We start from the raw sequence: 18,344 nt of genomic DNA, 5'->3' as shown, positions 1-18,344 counted from the left end.
ATTGGATTCTTTGCCCGTGATAGGACTAGTTTTCCTGGTGCCTTTGAGCCTTGTGCATCTGTTCCTGTTTGTTATTGATCTCCTGTTGTGACCTTGCCTGTTTTTGACCATTCTGATATCTCTACTCCGACCCAGCCTGTATTTTGACTACTCCTTCTGCCTGGTCCTATTCTGATTGATTACCCGGTTTGACCCTTTGCCTGCCTGATGATCCTAGTTTTCCGCTTGCCTCATGATCCTAGTTTTCCGCCTGCCTCGACCCAGCCTGCCTGACTACGATTCTGTCTTATCCTGTTGTACCGCGACCTTCGGCCTAACTGACTTTTAACTGTCGTGCCCCTTTGCTTGCAAGAACTCCTCGCCTTGCTCCTCTCGAAAAGTCCAGGTGGCATCTGAGTACGCTGAGGGCTCCTCCCGAAGCCAAAGGCGGTCACACTACTGGTGAAGCCAAGCCCAGACCAGGGAGCTTGGCATTACTTCTGGTTTAGGGTGCTGACCGTGACACCACAATAACTCTTAGGCACACAAAGTAAGGCATCCTCACCCATATCTTGTTCCATTGTAAACTGATGGATTCTGGAGCTTGAAGCCCCTCTGTTTTCCAGAGAATCTGTGTACCACCCAATATGAATAGCAGAGGGACTTCAAGTCCCAAATAACATTACTTCTTAAAGGAACAAGATAAGGGAGGGATTGCATACCCTGTAATCTTAAGGGGGATGAGGAACTGGTGCCTATGTACAGAGATAGGGTATCACAGGTTTCTTTCAGTATGTTGAATCAGGTATGTTTCTGTTCAAAAAATGCATTTAAATTTTAATTTATATCTGGAACTTCAAATACTGATTATGTACCCTTTCTATATAAGCATAACCGAGTGAGCTTCAGGGGAGTATGTTTTCTCTTTCAATCTCTAGATGTAAAATACCACACAGTGGCCCCTTCTTATACCCCCTCACTCACATTAACCCATGACAAGAATCAGACGATGTTTTCAAAAAGGTGACCCGTCAATGCTACTCTCTGATTGGTTGATGTGCATTATGCAATATGAGGAATGTTGCAGAACTCTCTATAAAATGATGTTTATTGTTTCATAGGCACAGTAAATAGAGCAACAGCAATATTAACATTGTTTCCTTTTTTCCTATATTATTTTCATACTTAAATGTCTTAACTTTTTCACCAGCAACATTTTTTGGTGAATCTGAATATTCTGTTTTGCTGAAAAAAAAATATGTTCTGTTGCACAATTTGTTGAGAATTTCTGGCCTGGGCTACTGTGAAAATGATATTTATATGGTACCTGTTATCCAGAATGCTCGGGACCTGGGGTTTTCCGGTTAACAGATCTTTCCGTAATTTGGGTCTTCATGCCTTAGGTCTACTAGAAATCATTTAAACATTAAATAAACCCAATAGGCTGGTTTTGGTTCCAATAAGGATTAATTATATCAAGTACAAGCTACTGTTTTATTATTACAGAGAAAAAGGAAATCATTTTGGATTATTTGGATAAAATGGAGTCTATGGGAGTAAAAGGGAGTCTATGGGAGCCATTCCGTAATCTGAGCTTTCTGGATAGCCGGTTTCCGGATAAGGGATCCTATACCTGTACAATATTGATGGAGAAGTTGGTGCCATACTTGGAAGAAATTGGCAACAAGCAAGCATTGAAGAGCCTATGAAAAGCAGTTGTAGCTTAATGGAAAGGAATATCTCTAACAATGTAGGACAATGTATATCATATGGCAGAGACAAATGCTCTAATCACAATGTAATTTCACTGTCCCATTAACTCCAATGCATTTGGTGAAATTTTGTGTTTTCACACAATTTTCCTTGATTTAAAGACAGTTACTACTACAGGCTTTTTTTCTATTACAGGACATAATGACTATATGTGTCCCGCGACCAATCAGTGCACTATAGACAAGAACAGAAGAAAGAGCTGCCAAGCCTGCCGACTGCGAAAATGCTATGAAGTAGGGATGATGAAAGGGGGTATGTACCAAAAAGCATTGAAAACAACACTAATGAGTATGAATATCTATTCCATTAAAACCTTGTGACCTGCATGCTTTAAATATAGCTAAGTTATGAACACAGCAATTTAGTCATTTTTTCATTAGGGGTGGTTATTTACTAAAACTGGAATTTGTCGAATCTTTTTATTTTACCAAGCTAGACTAAACTCCCATCAATTTTTTTATTTATTATATTATATTTTTAATAAAATCACTTGAAAAATTTGGCTTTAGCATTTCTACTCTTCTTTTCTCTCATCCATTCCAGTGCCCAAAGCTTATACCAGTCCACCAATCCATCTCTGTTCCTGGGTGTTTGTCTTTGGCTCATTCCTGGTTGTTTACTGGAAAATGATTAGTGGGGAGTGGGTGAGCAAGGGGGGGTGATTAGTAGAAATAGTTTAGGTTATATTGTGTGTGGGAAAAGGTAAGTTTGATTTTAGGGGAAAGGCTACCTGCTTTTTAGTATAGATATTGAATTATTTAATCACACATTTATTAAGTATTCTACTGAATTATTTAGTGTATGGACAGACAATTGCTTTATTCATGTGAGGTTATGTAATAAAAGACACTGGGGGTCATTTATAAACGGTGGGCAAATTTGCTGCTGGACTGTAACCCATGGCAACCAATCAGATAATTACTTTTAGTAATCGTGTAATTAATACAGCTGGTTGAAACATGCTAATCCTTGATTGGTTGCTAAGGGTTGCTTCCCAGGTTCAAATTTGCCCAGTGTTCATATATGAGTGTGTCATGGAGCAGTATCCAGTAACCCATACCAGCCAACCAGCAGGTAACACTTACTGGTCACCTGTTTTAAAGCATACATTTTATTGGTTTTTGCACCTCTGAAAACTTAGTGCCTTTTATGACATTTGGGAGTTTGTGTATATTTAGCACATTTAGCACAGCTTGGTTTTTGCCGAATCCTAGACTGAATCCAGAATTCGTGCATCCCTGTTAGGATCAAAAGCAAACTATCTGAACAGTTATATCTCACATGGCTCCCAATCAAGTTGCTGACTGACTTACAGATTAGAGAGCTGCAAACTAACTTTATTGAAATTTTGAATTCTTTTATTTGGGTACAACAAGCAGAACCAGCATAGAGTTAAAACAAACAGACTTTAAAAGACAAAAGAAACATTCCAATCCTATATTATCCTAAGTTATGCACTAATAGGTTTTTTTTTACCAATAATAAACTCTTTAGTAGTGGATATTTTCCCCCAGGGAACATGCAGGAAGTTTCTAATATACTGAGAAGGTTGGGAAAGTGCAAATATCTTGTATTAAGCAAATAAACCTAATCTTACAAGGACTTTGCTGAAATATACTGTCTTCAGCTTTCATGTGTCATGTTCAAGATAATCTTCCCAGTGAGCCTGACAGCTTTCTAGCTTGATGAATGCAGAAATGTAGACCAGTGGCTCATCCACTTGGCTAGGACCTGATAAGACATTGCCAGCAATGTGTCTCCTACAAGAGCCAACCAAAATATTGCTAGCATCTAAGTAGAGAGATGAACAATTTCCCATTTATCATATATTAAATCATGATAGATCTCACGTAATCCCACATCACCACTTAACTGAGGGAGGGAGCAAGTGGCACTGGTTCAAAATGCCAAAGCCTAGATGGGAGTTAACACTTGGCATTAGCATGTTCTTATCTAAATTTGCCTAAACTGCTTTGTGCTATGGCATTTACCTTTGAAGTACAGAGCAAGGCTGTTATAGCCAATAGCAGAAACTCATGCATGCGTTTGCCAGCATGGATAAGAACAAAAAATGATTACTAGCAAAAATGATTACTAGCAAATATTATTTATACCTGATATTTTCATAACACATCAAACTCTAAAGTAAAGGTTGCTTGAAATATACAATGAACGTTGTACCTTATTCTGTAGAAGGAATAGCTGATTAAATAAGGCAAATGAGAATAACACCTATAAAGAGTATACTGTATAAACCCAAAGACATTGCCTAAAGAAAGAAAATATAATTCTAAGAAACTTTACAATGTTTGGTAATGGTAATCCAACATTTTCTTATGGTTTTAAATATATTGCAAAACTAATTGCAATTAAAAGCAGTCTTCATTAGCTTTGTTTAAATGTTTAATTTATTTTTTAAAAGTGGGAGTTTTTTGGGTTGAGTAGAATAGTACTCATACTAGTGCTACTATTAATATCAATTCAACTAGTAAGATCAATTATTTAGTATGGTAAGTAAGAGGGATTTTCTGGATGCATAATACAGAACTCCATACCTAAAATCTACAAGAACAAAATAAGAATTTAAACACATAGGGGTCTATTTATTAAAGGTCAAGTTTTGTTTTCTCTAAAAATTCGCTAACATTTTTCACTAAATAAAAGAAAAAAACTTGAATTTTTAGAGATTTATTATGCCTCAAAGCAACAAAATATCTGAATCCTAAAATACCACAGCTTAAACCTGATGAATTCATGTAAATGTCAGTTGGCAAAGGTCCCTTTAATCATTTGAAGATGTTTTCTGCGGTTACAATTTTCAGGTGTTTGACACTGGTTTTTCTCGAAAACACAATAAAAATTTGAGGTATTCATAAAAAGTTTTTTTTTTATCTGATTTTTTTTTTAGTTTAATTATTAGTAAATTAGCCAAATTCATTGATGGGAGTTAGGTTGAGTTTTCTGGTAAAATATTAGAAATATAGATTGATGCTATGTTTGTTAAAATCAAATCAGGCAGATATTACTAAGGGAATAAAGGTATTAAACATAAATGAAGAATGTTTATCTTTCTGGCTAACCAGTTCCACTTCATAGACCTAAAACTTGTAAACTGCTTAAACACCAGAAAAAGGAACAAATACTTGTGATATACTGTCTAGTAAATTACTCTGATAGTTGTGTGTAGTAGAGCGTTGGCATTTTTTTTTCTTGGCTGCTTTTGGTAACTTGGAAGAATTCCAGTCTCCAGGGAGAACAGAGCATTGTTGTGGATGTGACAGAGAAGGGCCTAATTAAGACTTATTGCAGAGAAAATCATACTTTACATTGCTGGACTTTTTACATACAAAACAGTTTGTGTATATGGTTGGAACCATTTTAGATAACTTTGCCCTTGACAGCATGTTCGGGACTTAAATAGGAAAAAATCCTATTTGGCATTTTCTTCCTAAATAAAATGGAAATTTAGAACACAGCACTGTAAAACTGGAGACCTACAGTGAGGGGCCCATTTACTTAGCTCGAGTGAAGGAATAGAGGGAAAAAAACTTTGAATGTTTTTTTTTGGCTACTTCGACCATCGAATGGGCTACTTCGACCTTCGACTACTACTTCGACTTTGAATCGAACGATTCTAACTAAAAACCGTTCGACCATTCGATAGTCGAAGTACTGTCTCTTTAAAAAAAACTTCGACCGCCTAGTTCACCACCTAAAACCTACCGAAGTCAATGTTAGCCTATGGGGAAGGTCTAAGTATTTTTTGGTCGAAGAAAAATCATTCGATCGATGGATTAAAATCCTTCTAATCGAACGATTCGAAGGATTTAATCGTTCGATCAAATGATTTTTCTTTCGTTCGATCGAACGAATTGCGTTAAATCCTTCGACTTCGATATTCGAAGTCGAAGGATTTCAATTCAGCAGTCGAATATCGAGGGTTAATTAGCCCTCGATATTCGACCTTAAGTAAATTTGCCCCTGAGTGTTACCAAATATAAGTGGTTAAAACTGGTATACAATAGTGTAGAGCCATTCAACAGGATTTACAGATAGCTGGCTTTACTCAAAGTAGGGAGCATATGTGGTTTGAAAGCCTTAAAAAAATCCTGCCAACTAATTTTTTTTTAAAGAAAAGAAATAGTCAGACCATCCAACAAGCCATACCATTGAAAACACACATTGGCCATATAGTGGAGGTCACATTTGGCAACCAGTTTATTTCCCCCCTAGCATAACATCACAAAACTAGCAGACACATCAAGTTCTGCTGTGCAAAATCATCCATGAGGTTGTGAGCTGATCTATGGTACAATACCCAGCTATTCCACATTGGCTACAGGCCAGGAGAAAGTGATCATTACTGAACCCCTACATTGACACTTTACTCCTTCCATCCCACTGGAGTAAAGGAGAAAAAAAGAAAAGGTCCATAAAAACATTGCCTCCTGGAAAATAATCCTGGATGGGGTTATATAATACTAATTCAGTGCTAGTGTCCCAAAATTGCACTTGTTATAATATTGTGTTATTGAGTTGGAAACACTTAATTTGAAATAAAATAAAGAGCAATTTTAGGACTGGCTGCTGCAGATAAGATCAAATTGTATCCTTCTAAGTGCAGTGCAATCATAGTCTAATACTTATTATCTGATGCTATACATCATGAACGAGTAAAAAGAACGGCTGGGTCTAGAAGCTTGATTTATAACCTTTAGCTTTTTCCTATAGGCTGTTATTATCCTTACATGTGACAAAGAATACAGCTTAAGATGTATGCATTTTAACATTTACAATGTTTTTGAAACACAGAATGAATACAATTTTTTTTGCATTCTTAAAATTTTAACCAGGTTAGACATCTAGAAAATTATGCTTTTCTTTATTCCAAGTGGCTCAACCTTGAATCTGTGATAACCATGCTATTATGAGAAATAGACCAATCATCCTTTTTCTTTAATAGTATTCTTCATCCTGAAAGTAGCGATATTTATCCTTGGCCAAAATCCATGGACATGTGTATGTTTGTTATTGAACATGTGTGCATTTACTATACACATAGACATTAAAGTAGGAATTATTATATTACAAGTATGAAAATTATATTATATGGCTGATTTATTAAGTTTGGAAAAGGGTATTTGGGAAAAACTAGGTGAGTTATTTGTCTCAATCACATTTTTTGCATTGTTTTTTCTTTCTGTGATTTTTTGATTTGTTGATCGTGTTTTACAACGGACAAATATATATATTTTTTTTACTTCTTTTAACCTGATGTCCTTACTCTATTATTAATAAATCATTTTGTAGGAATGCACTAAATCCATGCACTAAAGCCTGTTGTTGCAGCTAATTCCCTGCCATTCTTGCTAGATTTTACTGAATCAATAGGTTCAAATTCAGTCAGGTTTTAGCCAAAATATTACAGTTCCCAAACTCATATTTTCTGCAATCAATTGTTTTGGCTAAAACATACTCATGGGAAACAAAAACAGTTTTTAAAACCAGTTAGGCAACAAGTCAAAGCAAATTATTGTAGAAATTTTGGATAGGTCCAGAACTTAACTTCCATAAATGTACTCGTTTGACCTCTCCAGGTCAAATTTATCAAATAAACTCATAAAGACGAATGTGTGCATATTTTGGAAAACTTGAATGTGGAAAAAATGCTCAACATTTTTTAACGCAACAATTTTAATTGGTCAACCAAAAACCTGAATTGGAAGAAATTGGTTACATTTTACCTAGGACAACTCCCATTGACTTCTACAGGAACCCGGCAGCTTTTAGATTCCAAATTTTACATTTGAGGTTTTCAGGGATTTTGGGCTTAATAAACCTTTAAAATATGAGGTTTATTAAACTCTGATTCAAACTTTTGAGTTTTAGTGCAAAAGAAACTTAAAGTAACAGTCAAAATTTGAATTTGAACATTGATGAATAAGCTCCTTATATGGTTATCTGTCAAACCAAATTTAAACCTTAAAGTCATGCAACTTTTGTTCTGGAAAGATAAAATTAATCCCCATTACTCTGTAAAACTTTTAAATTCAAATAATGTACTGTAAATACTTTGCATATATCCTAAGACTAGAACAAATGTGCAGGCTTTAGTATATAACATGTGTTATTCTGTATATTATATATTCCATGGTGTGTTTTAATTGAGATTCATGTGATGATTATTTTATAGTTAGGAATCATATTGCATATAATGGTAGGGGAACAGTCAAAAGTAAGAGAAAATAAACTTATTTTATGGTGTTTTTTCACTGAACTAAAATTAACTTTTTATTTGTAAATGTTTAGATCACTATTTTCATTGAATCTTTAAAAACAAAATAAAAGCAAGCATCCACAAATCTAAAACCAATACAAAAGTTTAGTCTTTTTGTAAGTGCAAATAAAGCATGAATTTAAAAAATGTTGATACTTTCTGAACTTTAAAGAGGACCAATATATCTTTATTTAAATCATAAAACCATAACATTATTTTAATTGGGTATTTTATGTTTACTTACAATAATCTTGAAAGGGAGGCGCCACGTTTACAATAAATGTCCATGGCTTGGCAGGAATATTTATAAGAACTCATCATCATTTTGATATGCTGCACATGTGTGCTGGGCAACTCTTTACAGCTCAGAGCCTGAAACATTTAGAGAGCAGCTAAAATGTGAAAAGCAATGTAATTATTTTGCAATTCTAATTTGTAAGATAAAAAACAATGTTTATTTTAGTCAAAAATACAAAAGTTTATTTGTAATGTAATTGTAATGTAAATAACTAAAGACAAAAGCTATATATAAGGAGAAGAAAAACAAAAGGAAAAAGGGATAATGTAACATCAACAATTGCATAAACTATTATTAAATTGAAGAAGAAGATAATGGAAAACGTTATACATATAATTATTGGAGGGTAAATGTAATATGGCATTTTTAAAATCTACTGGCAAAAAAACTGCCCTAGGTTCAATTCCTGCCAGGGCACTGTTCATGAATGTGTTTCCTTGGGGCACTCCAGTCCCCCTCCACACCACCCCCCCCCCCACACACATTTTACAGCAGTTAAAATGAATTAATTAAATACTGTGTTCTATTTTATAGAATATGGAAAGAAGTATATGCCCATCAGTTATCCACTACAATGCTTTAAAGTTTAAAGGGATCTTAACCCCCCCAAAAAATGAATTGGTGTAAAGACTATCCTAAATCAGCTTGGTCCTAAGAGCACTTTTACAATTTACACTGTTTTCTATTTGTAATGGTCTCAGTGATATTAGCAGTTTTAGACTGGTCTATACTTCTAATACCAGGCTCTCAGCACAGCAGCTCTCTTTGGTAGTCAGTGTGTCAGTGTCCCTGTTTAGATCCCCTTTAATTTTGACACAGTCCTAGACCTTTTATTAACACAAATGTCAAATAAAACATTTTCAAAATAAAAATAAAAAAAAACAAAACACAAATGTGTTTGAAAGCTGGAAAGAGTCAGAAGAAGGCAAATAATTCAAAAACCATAAAAAAGAGAAAATGAAGGCCAATACAAAATTTGCTTAGAATTAGCCATTACATACTGAAAGTTAATGTAAAGGCGAACCACCCTTTAACTCCAGTGCTTATGCATATCTCTAGTGATGCGTGAAACACATTGAAGTCAATGGGCGTCAAAATAATTTTTCTGCGCCACAATTTTTGACTCAAGCGACAATTTTTATATGTGCAACTATTTTGTCCAAATGCATTAGTCAATGGGCGTCCAAATAATTTTGACATGCGGAAATTTTTTTTTTCTTTTGTTGTTTTGGGTTTTTTGATGGCAAATTTTTAACGCCGCAAATCCATGCCTGGCGAATTTATTTGCCCATCACTACATATCTCTAATTTAGCGACTGTCATGTATACCCAGCATATAGTTAGAATTGCAATGCATGTATTGTTTTATACAATACACCTTCCTAGTATGACTACTAGAGATGTCGCGAACTGTTCGCCGGCGAACTTGTTCGCGCGAACATCGGGTGTTCGCGCTCGCCGGAAGTTCGCGAACGTCGCGCGACGTTCGCCATTTTGGGTTCGCCATTGTTGGCGCTTTTTTTTGCCCTCTCACCCCAGACCAGCAGGTACATGGCAGCCAATCAGGAAGCTCTCCCCTGGACCACTCCCCTTCCCTATAAAAACCGAAGCCCTGCAGCGTTTTTTCACTCTGCCTGTGTGTGCTGAAGAGATAGTGTAGGGAGAGAGCTGCTGCCTGTTAGTGATTTCAGGGACAGTTGAAAGTTTGCTGGCTAGTAATCGTTTTGATACTGCTCTGTTATTGGAGGGACAGAAGTCTGCAGGGGTTTGAGGGACATTTAAGCTTAGGTAGCTTTGCTGGCTAGTAATCTACCTTCTACTGCAGTGCTCTGTATGTAGCTGCAGTGGGCAGCTGTCCTGCTTCTGATCTCATCTGCTGACTGCTGCAATAACAGTAGTCCTTGTAAGGACTGCTTTTATTTATTTTTTTGTTGTTTTACTACTACTACTACTACTACTACTACTATAAGAGCCCAGTGCTATTAGTCTAGCAGTGTTGGGGAGTGGGACTGGTGTGCTAATCTGCTGCTCCTAGTAGTTCAGCAGCACCAACTTTAATTTTTTTTTTTAATATTCATTTTTTTTTTATTTTACTTTTTTTATTTTACTACCGCTGTAGTAGTGTATAAGTTGACCTTTTAGGCATTATTTGCCCTGTAGGCATTATTTGCACACTGTTTTCTTCAACCCGCCATCGAGCTGTGTGACCTTGTTCACATTCTGTCTAAATATCCATAATATTACCGTCTCCAGAAAAAACACCGGAGTCACTTTTTTCAAGCAGCCATAATATATTTTACGTAATCCGTATCCACCGCTGTAGTAGTGTATACGTTGGCCTTGTAGGCATTATTTGCACACTGTTTTCTTCAACCCGCCATCGAGCTGTGTGACCTTGTTCCCATTCTGTCTAAATATCCATAATATTACCGTCTCCAGAAAAAACACCGGAGTCACTTTTTTCAAGCAGCATTCATATATTTTACGTAATCCGTATCCACCGCTGTAGTAGTGTATACGTTGGCCTTGTAGGCATTATTTGCACACTGTTTTCTTCAACCCGCCATCGAGCTGTGTGACCTTGTTCCCATTCTGTCTAAATATCCATAATATTACCGTCTCCAGAAAAAACACCGGAGTCACTTTTTTCAAGCAGCATTCATATATTTTACGTAATCCGTATCCACCGCTGTAGTAGTGTATACGTTGGCCTTGTAGGCATTATTTGCACACTGTTTTCTTCAACCCGCCATCGAGCTGTGTGACCTTGTTCCCATTCTGTCTAAATATCCATAATATTACCGTCTCCAGAAAAAACACCGGAGTCACTTTTTTCAAGCAGCATTCATATATTTTACGTAATCCGTATCCACCGCTGTAGTAGTGTATACGTTGGCCTTGTAGGCATTATTTGCACAGTGTTTTCTTCAACCCGCCATCGAGCTGTGTGAGCTTGTTCACATTTTGTCTAAATATTGATAATATTATCGTCTCTAGAAAAACCACTTGAGTTACTTTTTTTCAAGCAGCATTCATATATTTTACGTAATCCGTATCCACCGCTGTAGTAGTGTATACGTTGACCTTGTAGGCATTATTTGCACACTGTTTTCTTCAACCCGCCATCGAGCTGTGTGAGCTTGTTCACATTTTGTCTAAATATTGATAATATTATCGTCTCTAGAAAAACCACTTGAGTTACTTTTTTTCAAGCAGCATTCATATATTTTACGTAATCCGTATCCACCGCTGTAGTAGTGTATACGTTGACCTTGTAGGCATTATTTGCACACTGTTTTCTTCAACCCGCCATCGAGCTGTGTGACCTTGTTCACATTTTGTCTAAATATTGATAATATTATCGTCTCTAGAAAAACCACTTGAGTTACTTTTTTTCAAGCAGCATTCATATATTTTACGTAATCCGTATCCACCGCTGTAGTAGTGTATACGTTGACTTTGTAGGCATTATTTGCACAGTGTTTTCTTCAACCCGCCATCTAGCTGTGTGTATTATCGTTTCCAGAAAAACCAACTGAGTTTTTGTTGTTGTTGTTGTTTTTTTAAAAATAATGCCAGGCAAAGGCAGGCCGCCACGCAGAGGCCGTGCTAGGGGCCGTGCTGCTATGCAATCCTGTGGCCCTAGCAAATTTCCCAGTTTTAAAAAGCCAATGACCCTGAACTCCCAAAATGCTGAAGAGGTAGTTGACTGGCTTACACAGCACACCCCATCCTCTACCGTTTCTAACTTTACCACAACATCCTCCTCATCCTCCACTGCTATGGCCACCCCACGTAACACTTCCTCCACCACCGGTGCCCCTTCTTCACTGGGGTCAGAGGAGTTATTTTCCAATGAGTTTCTTGAACTGAGTAATGCGCAACCATTATTGCCAGAAGAAGATGAAGGAGATGAGGACCTTACACCAGATTTAATTCTGGCAGAGAACACGATAGAGATGGACATAATGAGTGATGAGGAGGAGGTCCCCGCTGCTGCTTCCTTCTGTGATGTGTCAGAAGAAATTGATGCATCTGAGGAGAATGATGATGAGGAGATTGATGTTTTGTGGGTGCCTAGTAGAAGAGAGCAAGAGGAGGGTAGTTCAGATGGAGAGACGGAGAGTCAGAGAGGCAGTAGGAGAATAAGACTTAGAAGAAGCAGGGAGGACAGCCCGCAGGGATCAGCAGGGCAACAACATGTATCGGCACCTGTGTTCAGCCGGCCAACGCACCCGCCATTGCCGCCAATACCGCCAACTCCGCCAACTTCTACTGTTACCGCCAGATCGCACACTTCCAAAAAGTCAGCAGTGTGGGATTTTTTTAATGTGTGTGCCTCTGACAAAAGCATTGTAATTTGCAATGAGTGCAGTCAGAAACTGAGCCTTGGTAAGCCCAACAGCCACATAGGTACAACTTCTATGCGAAGGCACATGAGCGGCAAGCACAAAGCACTTTGGGAGCAACACCTCAAAGGCAACAGGCAAACTAAAAGCCACACTCCTTCTGGTCCAGCATCTTACTGCTCTACCTCTGCTCTCCTTGACCCGTCTGAACCACCCTCCACTCCGCCTTCCACCTTGACCACCTGTTCCCATTCCCAGTCATCTGCCACCAGCCAAGTTTCTGTGAAGGCCATGTTTGAGCGTAAGAAGCCAATGTCTGACTGTCACCCCTTGCCCGGCGTCTGACAGCTGGCTTGTCTGCACTCTTAGCCCGCCAGCTTTTACCATACCAGCTGGTGGACTCTGAGGCCTTCCGCAAATTTGTAGCAATTGGGACACCGCAGTGGAAGGTACCCAGCCGCAATTTTTTTTCTAAAAAGGGAATACCACACCTGTACCAACATGTGCAGAGCCAAGTTACCGCATCTCTGTCACTTAGTGTTGGGCCAAAGGTCCATATGACTACTGACGCATGGTCCTCCAAGCATGGTCAGGGCAGGTATGTCACCTACACTGCCCACTGGGTGAACTTGGTAATGGCTGGGAAGCAGGGAATGGGTAGCTCAACAACAACAGTGGAGTTGGTGTCACCGCCACGGATTGCACGCGGTTCTGCCACCACCTCTACTCCTCCATCGCTCTCTACCTCGTCTTCTTCTTCTTCTTACTCTGCTGCTGGGTCCTCCTTCTCCTCCTCCACACCTGTGCACCCCCAGCTCCCCCTAGGCTATTCGACGTGCCAGGTACGCCGTTGTCACGCTGTCTTGGGGATGACGTGCCTGGAAAGCAAAAACCATACCGGATCTGTACTCCTGTCATCTCTGCAGTCACAGGCCGATCGGTGGCTGACCCCACACCAACTGCAGATCGGAAAAGTGGTGTGTGACAATGGAAGCAATCTGTTGGCAGCGTTGAGACTAGGCAATTTAACACATGTGCCCTGCATGGCACATGTGTTAAATTTAATAGTCCAACGTTTTGTCTCCAAGTACCCAGGATTCCAGGACGTTCTCACCCAGTCCAGAAAGGTGTCGGCCCATTTCAGACGTTCCTACACAGCCATGGCACGCCTTGCTGACATTCAGCAGCGCTACAACATGCCAGTCAGGCGTTTGATTTCTGACAGCCAGACTCGCTGGAATTCAACGCTCCTTATGTTGGAACGTCTGCTGCAACAACAAAGGGCCGTCAACGAGTACCTTTTTGAACTGGGTGGTAGGACTGGATCTGCACAGCTGGGGATTTTTTTCCCCCGTTACTGGGTGCTTATGCGCGATGCCTGCAGGCTCATGCGACCTTTTGAAGAGGTGACAAATATGGTCAGTCGCACCGAAGGCACCATCAGCGACCTAATACCCTTCGCTTTCTTCCTGGAGCGTGCCGTGCGACGAGTGACAGATGAGGCTGTAGACCAGCGTGACGAGGAGCTGGAAGCGCACGATTTCTGGTCGGAATCACCAGAACGAACCCAGGCACCTGCTGCAACGCAGGGAGAGGTGCCAGAAGTGGAGTCAGAGGAGGAAGGTGGCTTTGTGGAGGAGGAGGAGGAGGACCAACAGGAGCAGGCTTCCCAGGGGGCTAGTGGTGACCTTTTGGGGACCCCTGGTCTTGTACGTGGCTGGGGGAGGAGACCGTGGATGATGCAGTCCTTGATAATGAGGAAGCGGAGATGGATAGCTCTGCATCCAACCTTGTGAGAATGGGGTCTTTCATGCTGTCATGCCTGTTGAAGGACCCCCGTATCAAGAGGCTTAAGGAGAAGGACCTGTACTGGGTCGCAACGCTACTAGACCCTCGGTACAAGCATAAAGTGTCAGAAATGTTACCAACATACCACAAGTCCGAAAAGATGCGGCATTTACAAACCAGCCTGCAAAACATGTTGTACAATGCTTTTAAGGGTGATGTCACTTCAGGAACTCATCAACATTCCAGGGGCAGAGGTGCCAGTAATCCTGCCACGAGCACACCTGCAAGGACAAAGCCCTTTGGCCAGTCTGTAACGTCAGACATGCAAATGTTTTTCTGTCCAAGGCAGCGCCACAACCCTTCTGGATCCACCCTCAAAGAACGCCTCGACCGGCAGGTAGCGGACTACCTGGCATTAACTGCAGATATCGACACTCTGAGGAGCGATGAACCCCTGGACTACTGGGTGCGCAGGCTTGATCTGTGGCCAGAGCTGTCACAATTTGCCATGAACCTCTTGTCTTGCCCAGCCTCAAGTGTGCTCTCAGAAAGGACCTTCAGTGCAGCAGGAGGGATTGTAACTGAGAAGAGAGAACTCGCCTAGGTCACAAAAGTGTCGATTACCTGACCTTTATTAAAATGAATGAGGGGTGGATCTCGGAGGGTTACTGCACGCCGGAAGACTTGTTCTGACTTCTATGCAGCTGTCCTTCTCTTCAAGCCTCATGACTCCACACACAGCTGTCCTTTAGCGTCCTCCTCCTCCCTCCGCCACCGTTACAAACTAGGGTGCAAACCCTACTGGTTTAATTTTTTCTGGCCTCTGTGCTTCAGTGGCTGCAACCAAAAAAACTGGGCAAACAATGTCTACAAGGTCAACGTATGGCAAAAAATGACTATTTTCAGCATTTATATGGCATATTTTTTCTGGCAACTGTGCTTCAGTGGCTGCGTCCAAAAAAATGCATATTTTCTGCATTTATATGGCATAATTTTTCTGGCAACTGTGCTTCAGTGGCTGCGACCAAAAAAATGCATATTTTCTGCATTTATATGGCATAATTTTTCTGGCCTCTGTGCTTCAGTGGCTGCAACCAAAAAAATTTATATTTTCAGCATTTATATGGCATAATTTTTCTGGCCTCTGTGCTTCAGTGGCTGCAACCAAAAAAATTTATATTTTCAGCATTTATATGGCATAATTTTTCTGGCAACTGTGCTTCAGTGGCTGCGACCAAAAAAATTACTATTTTCAGCATTTATATGGCATATTTTTTCTGGCCTCTGTGCTTCAGTGGCTGCGGCCAAAAAAACTGGGCAAACAATGCCTACAAGGTCAACGACGTTGACCTTGTAGGCATTGTTTGCCCAGTTTTTTTGGCCGCAGCCACTGAAGCACAGAGGCCAGAAAAAATATGCCATATAAATGCTGAAAATAGTAATTTTTTGCCATACGTTGACTCAACGTATATGGCAAAAAATGACTATTTTCAGCATTTATATGGCATATTTTTTCTGGCAACTGTGCTTCAGTGGCTGCGACCAAAAAAATGCATATTTTCTGCATTTATATGGCATAATTTTTCTGGCCTCTGTGCTTCAGTGGCTGCAACCAAAAAAATTTATATTTTCAGCATTTATATGGCATAATTTTTCTGGCAACTGTGCTTCAGTGGCTGCGACCAAAAAAATGCATATTTTCTGCATTTATATGGCATAATTTTTCTGGCCTCTGTGCTTCAGTGGCTGCAACCAAAAAAATTTATATTTTCAGCATTTATATGGCATAATTTTTCTGGCAACTGTGCTTCAGTGGCTGCGTCCAAAAAAACTGGGCAAACAATGTCTACAAGGTCAACGTATGGCGAAAAATTACTATTTTCAGCATTTATATGGCATATTTTTTCTGGCAACTGTGCTTCAGTGGCTGCGTCCAAAAAAACTGGGCAAACAATGCCTACAAGGTCAACGTATGGCAGTTGTTTAAAGAGAACAGTAGATTACTAGCCAGCAAAGCTACCTAAGCTAAAATGTCCCTCAAATCCCTGCAGACTTCTGTCCCTCCAATACAGAGCAGTATCAAGCAGATTACTAGCCAGCAAGCTTACTATCATCTGTCCCTGAAATCACTAACAGCTCTCCCCCTACACTATCTCTTCCAAGCACACACAGGCAGATTTTTCAGATACATTTTTGCCCTTGATCCCCCTCTGGCATGCCACTGTCCAGGTCGTTGCACCCTTTAAACAACTTTAAAATCATTTTTCTGGCCAGAAATGTCTTTTCTAGATGTTAAAGTTCGCCTTCCCATTGAAGTCTATGGGGTTCGCGAACCGTTCGCGAACCGCTCGCATTTTTGCGCAAGTTCGCGAATATGTTCGCGAACTTTTTTTCCGACGTTCGCTACATCCCTAATGACTACTTCATATAGATCGCACAGCCTTCTACAATTTGTATCACAAGATTTTTGATGAAAAAACACAGCTAATTATTCATTCATTTTGTTCCCATTGGTTTCAACTTTCTCAAGAGTGCATAACTATGGAGCATTTTTTTCTAGCAATTGGACACATAAGGACACAATTGCTAATCATTTTCTTACTTTGGCAAAACCACTTAATTAACAATGAGATATTTTGTTCCTTTTTGCATTGTACACATCATATTGTACCTTTATAAACAGGCCCTTAAATGTTTTCACTGGAAAGGGCAAATTCTTGAAAGTAATATGTAGGCTTTGATATTCTGAAAGAATTTTTGGAAGTCTTTTTTTGTATTGCACTTCATTAATGTCATTATTATAATTTATACATGTTATATGCATGCGTCATCCATGCTCAGACTAGAAAGCATTCTGTCTAAGACTTGTTTTTTGAAGTCATTATTATTTATCTTTCTGTTTTGTCCGTCTCCTAATTAAGGCATTCTCCTAATTAAGTCAGTAAGTCCTTCAGTCCCTGCCTGGTGGGTCCATAGCAGCCAGAAAAAAAATGAAACTCCAAACTGGGAAGCCACAGACCAAAAATGTTCATGATTACAAAAATGAATAAATAGAAGAAAAATAAAACCAGAAGCAGTTTGGCACTACGTAGTAAATTAAGGTTTACATACAGTACATAACAGCTGAAAAACAGGTTCTAGGTCTTTGAAATAAATTTCCAGCTGTGTAAATGATGAAGAATCACAGGCTATCAAGTCCAACGGCTTTCCTTCCACAGTCTTTTTTCACCTAATATTTCTGTCATGCTCCAGATATAAGCTGCCAGGTACTTTTCATTTTGCAAGAAATAAATATGCTCAGTCAGCTTTGTTTACCTAATGAACTTGGCCTCTGCCCTTTTGTTCAGCAATGATGAACACAATATTCTGCCTTCACATTTAGGTATTACCAGTGATTCAGTAGCAGAAAATTATAAATCTGACCTGTTGCTGTTTATCTAAAATACTTGCAAGCCCTTACTTGCCTTATCGGTGAGAGTGAGTTGTTCCAAATAGATATTGGGAAATAGGAATGTGAAAATATTTTAAGGAAACCACACTACTTCAGCAATATGTCAATTTCCTTGTGATACCTACTATAAAGCATATATGGAACTACATACTAGAGATGACAATAATTAGTCAGACTCTAATTTCATTCAATAATATCATATTATTATTATAGCTAGCAATATTACTAATTTATTAATTGTAGGTGATGGTCTCATCCAGCTCACAATATTGCTCTTTTTCACTTAAAAGGGATCCATGAACCGAAAAAAAGATTCCAAATCCTATTTTATCGTATCAGTCAAGCAAAATGGACTTTAATATTGCACATTTCATGTTTACATATTTATTGTGTATTTTTAAGTGCCTTTTTTGTGATATGTACTAGCTG

At 39.1% G+C, this 18,344-nt stretch overlaps 1 protein-coding gene across 2 annotated transcripts in view; it reads left to right on the top strand.

Moving 5' to 3' along the window:
* The window catches only part of esr1.L (estrogen receptor 1 L homeolog), a 118,047-nt gene that overhangs the window by 69,880 nt on the left and 29,823 nt on the right, over nt 1-18,344 (top strand). For both annotated transcript variants that reach the window (XM_041562111.1, NM_001089617.1), the window contains 1 exon segment: nt 1,888-2,004. In XM_041562111.1, the coding sequence (XP_041418045.1) occupies nt 1,888-2,004 (117 nt within the window).

Source organism: Xenopus laevis, chromosome 5L (genome assembly GCF_017654675.1).
Source record: "Xenopus laevis strain J_2021 chromosome 5L, Xenopus_laevis_v10.1, whole genome shotgun sequence".
Classification (NCBI taxonomy): domain Eukaryota; kingdom Metazoa; phylum Chordata; class Amphibia; order Anura; family Pipidae; genus Xenopus; species Xenopus laevis.
This window is presented reverse-complemented; position numbering and strand designations above follow the sequence as displayed.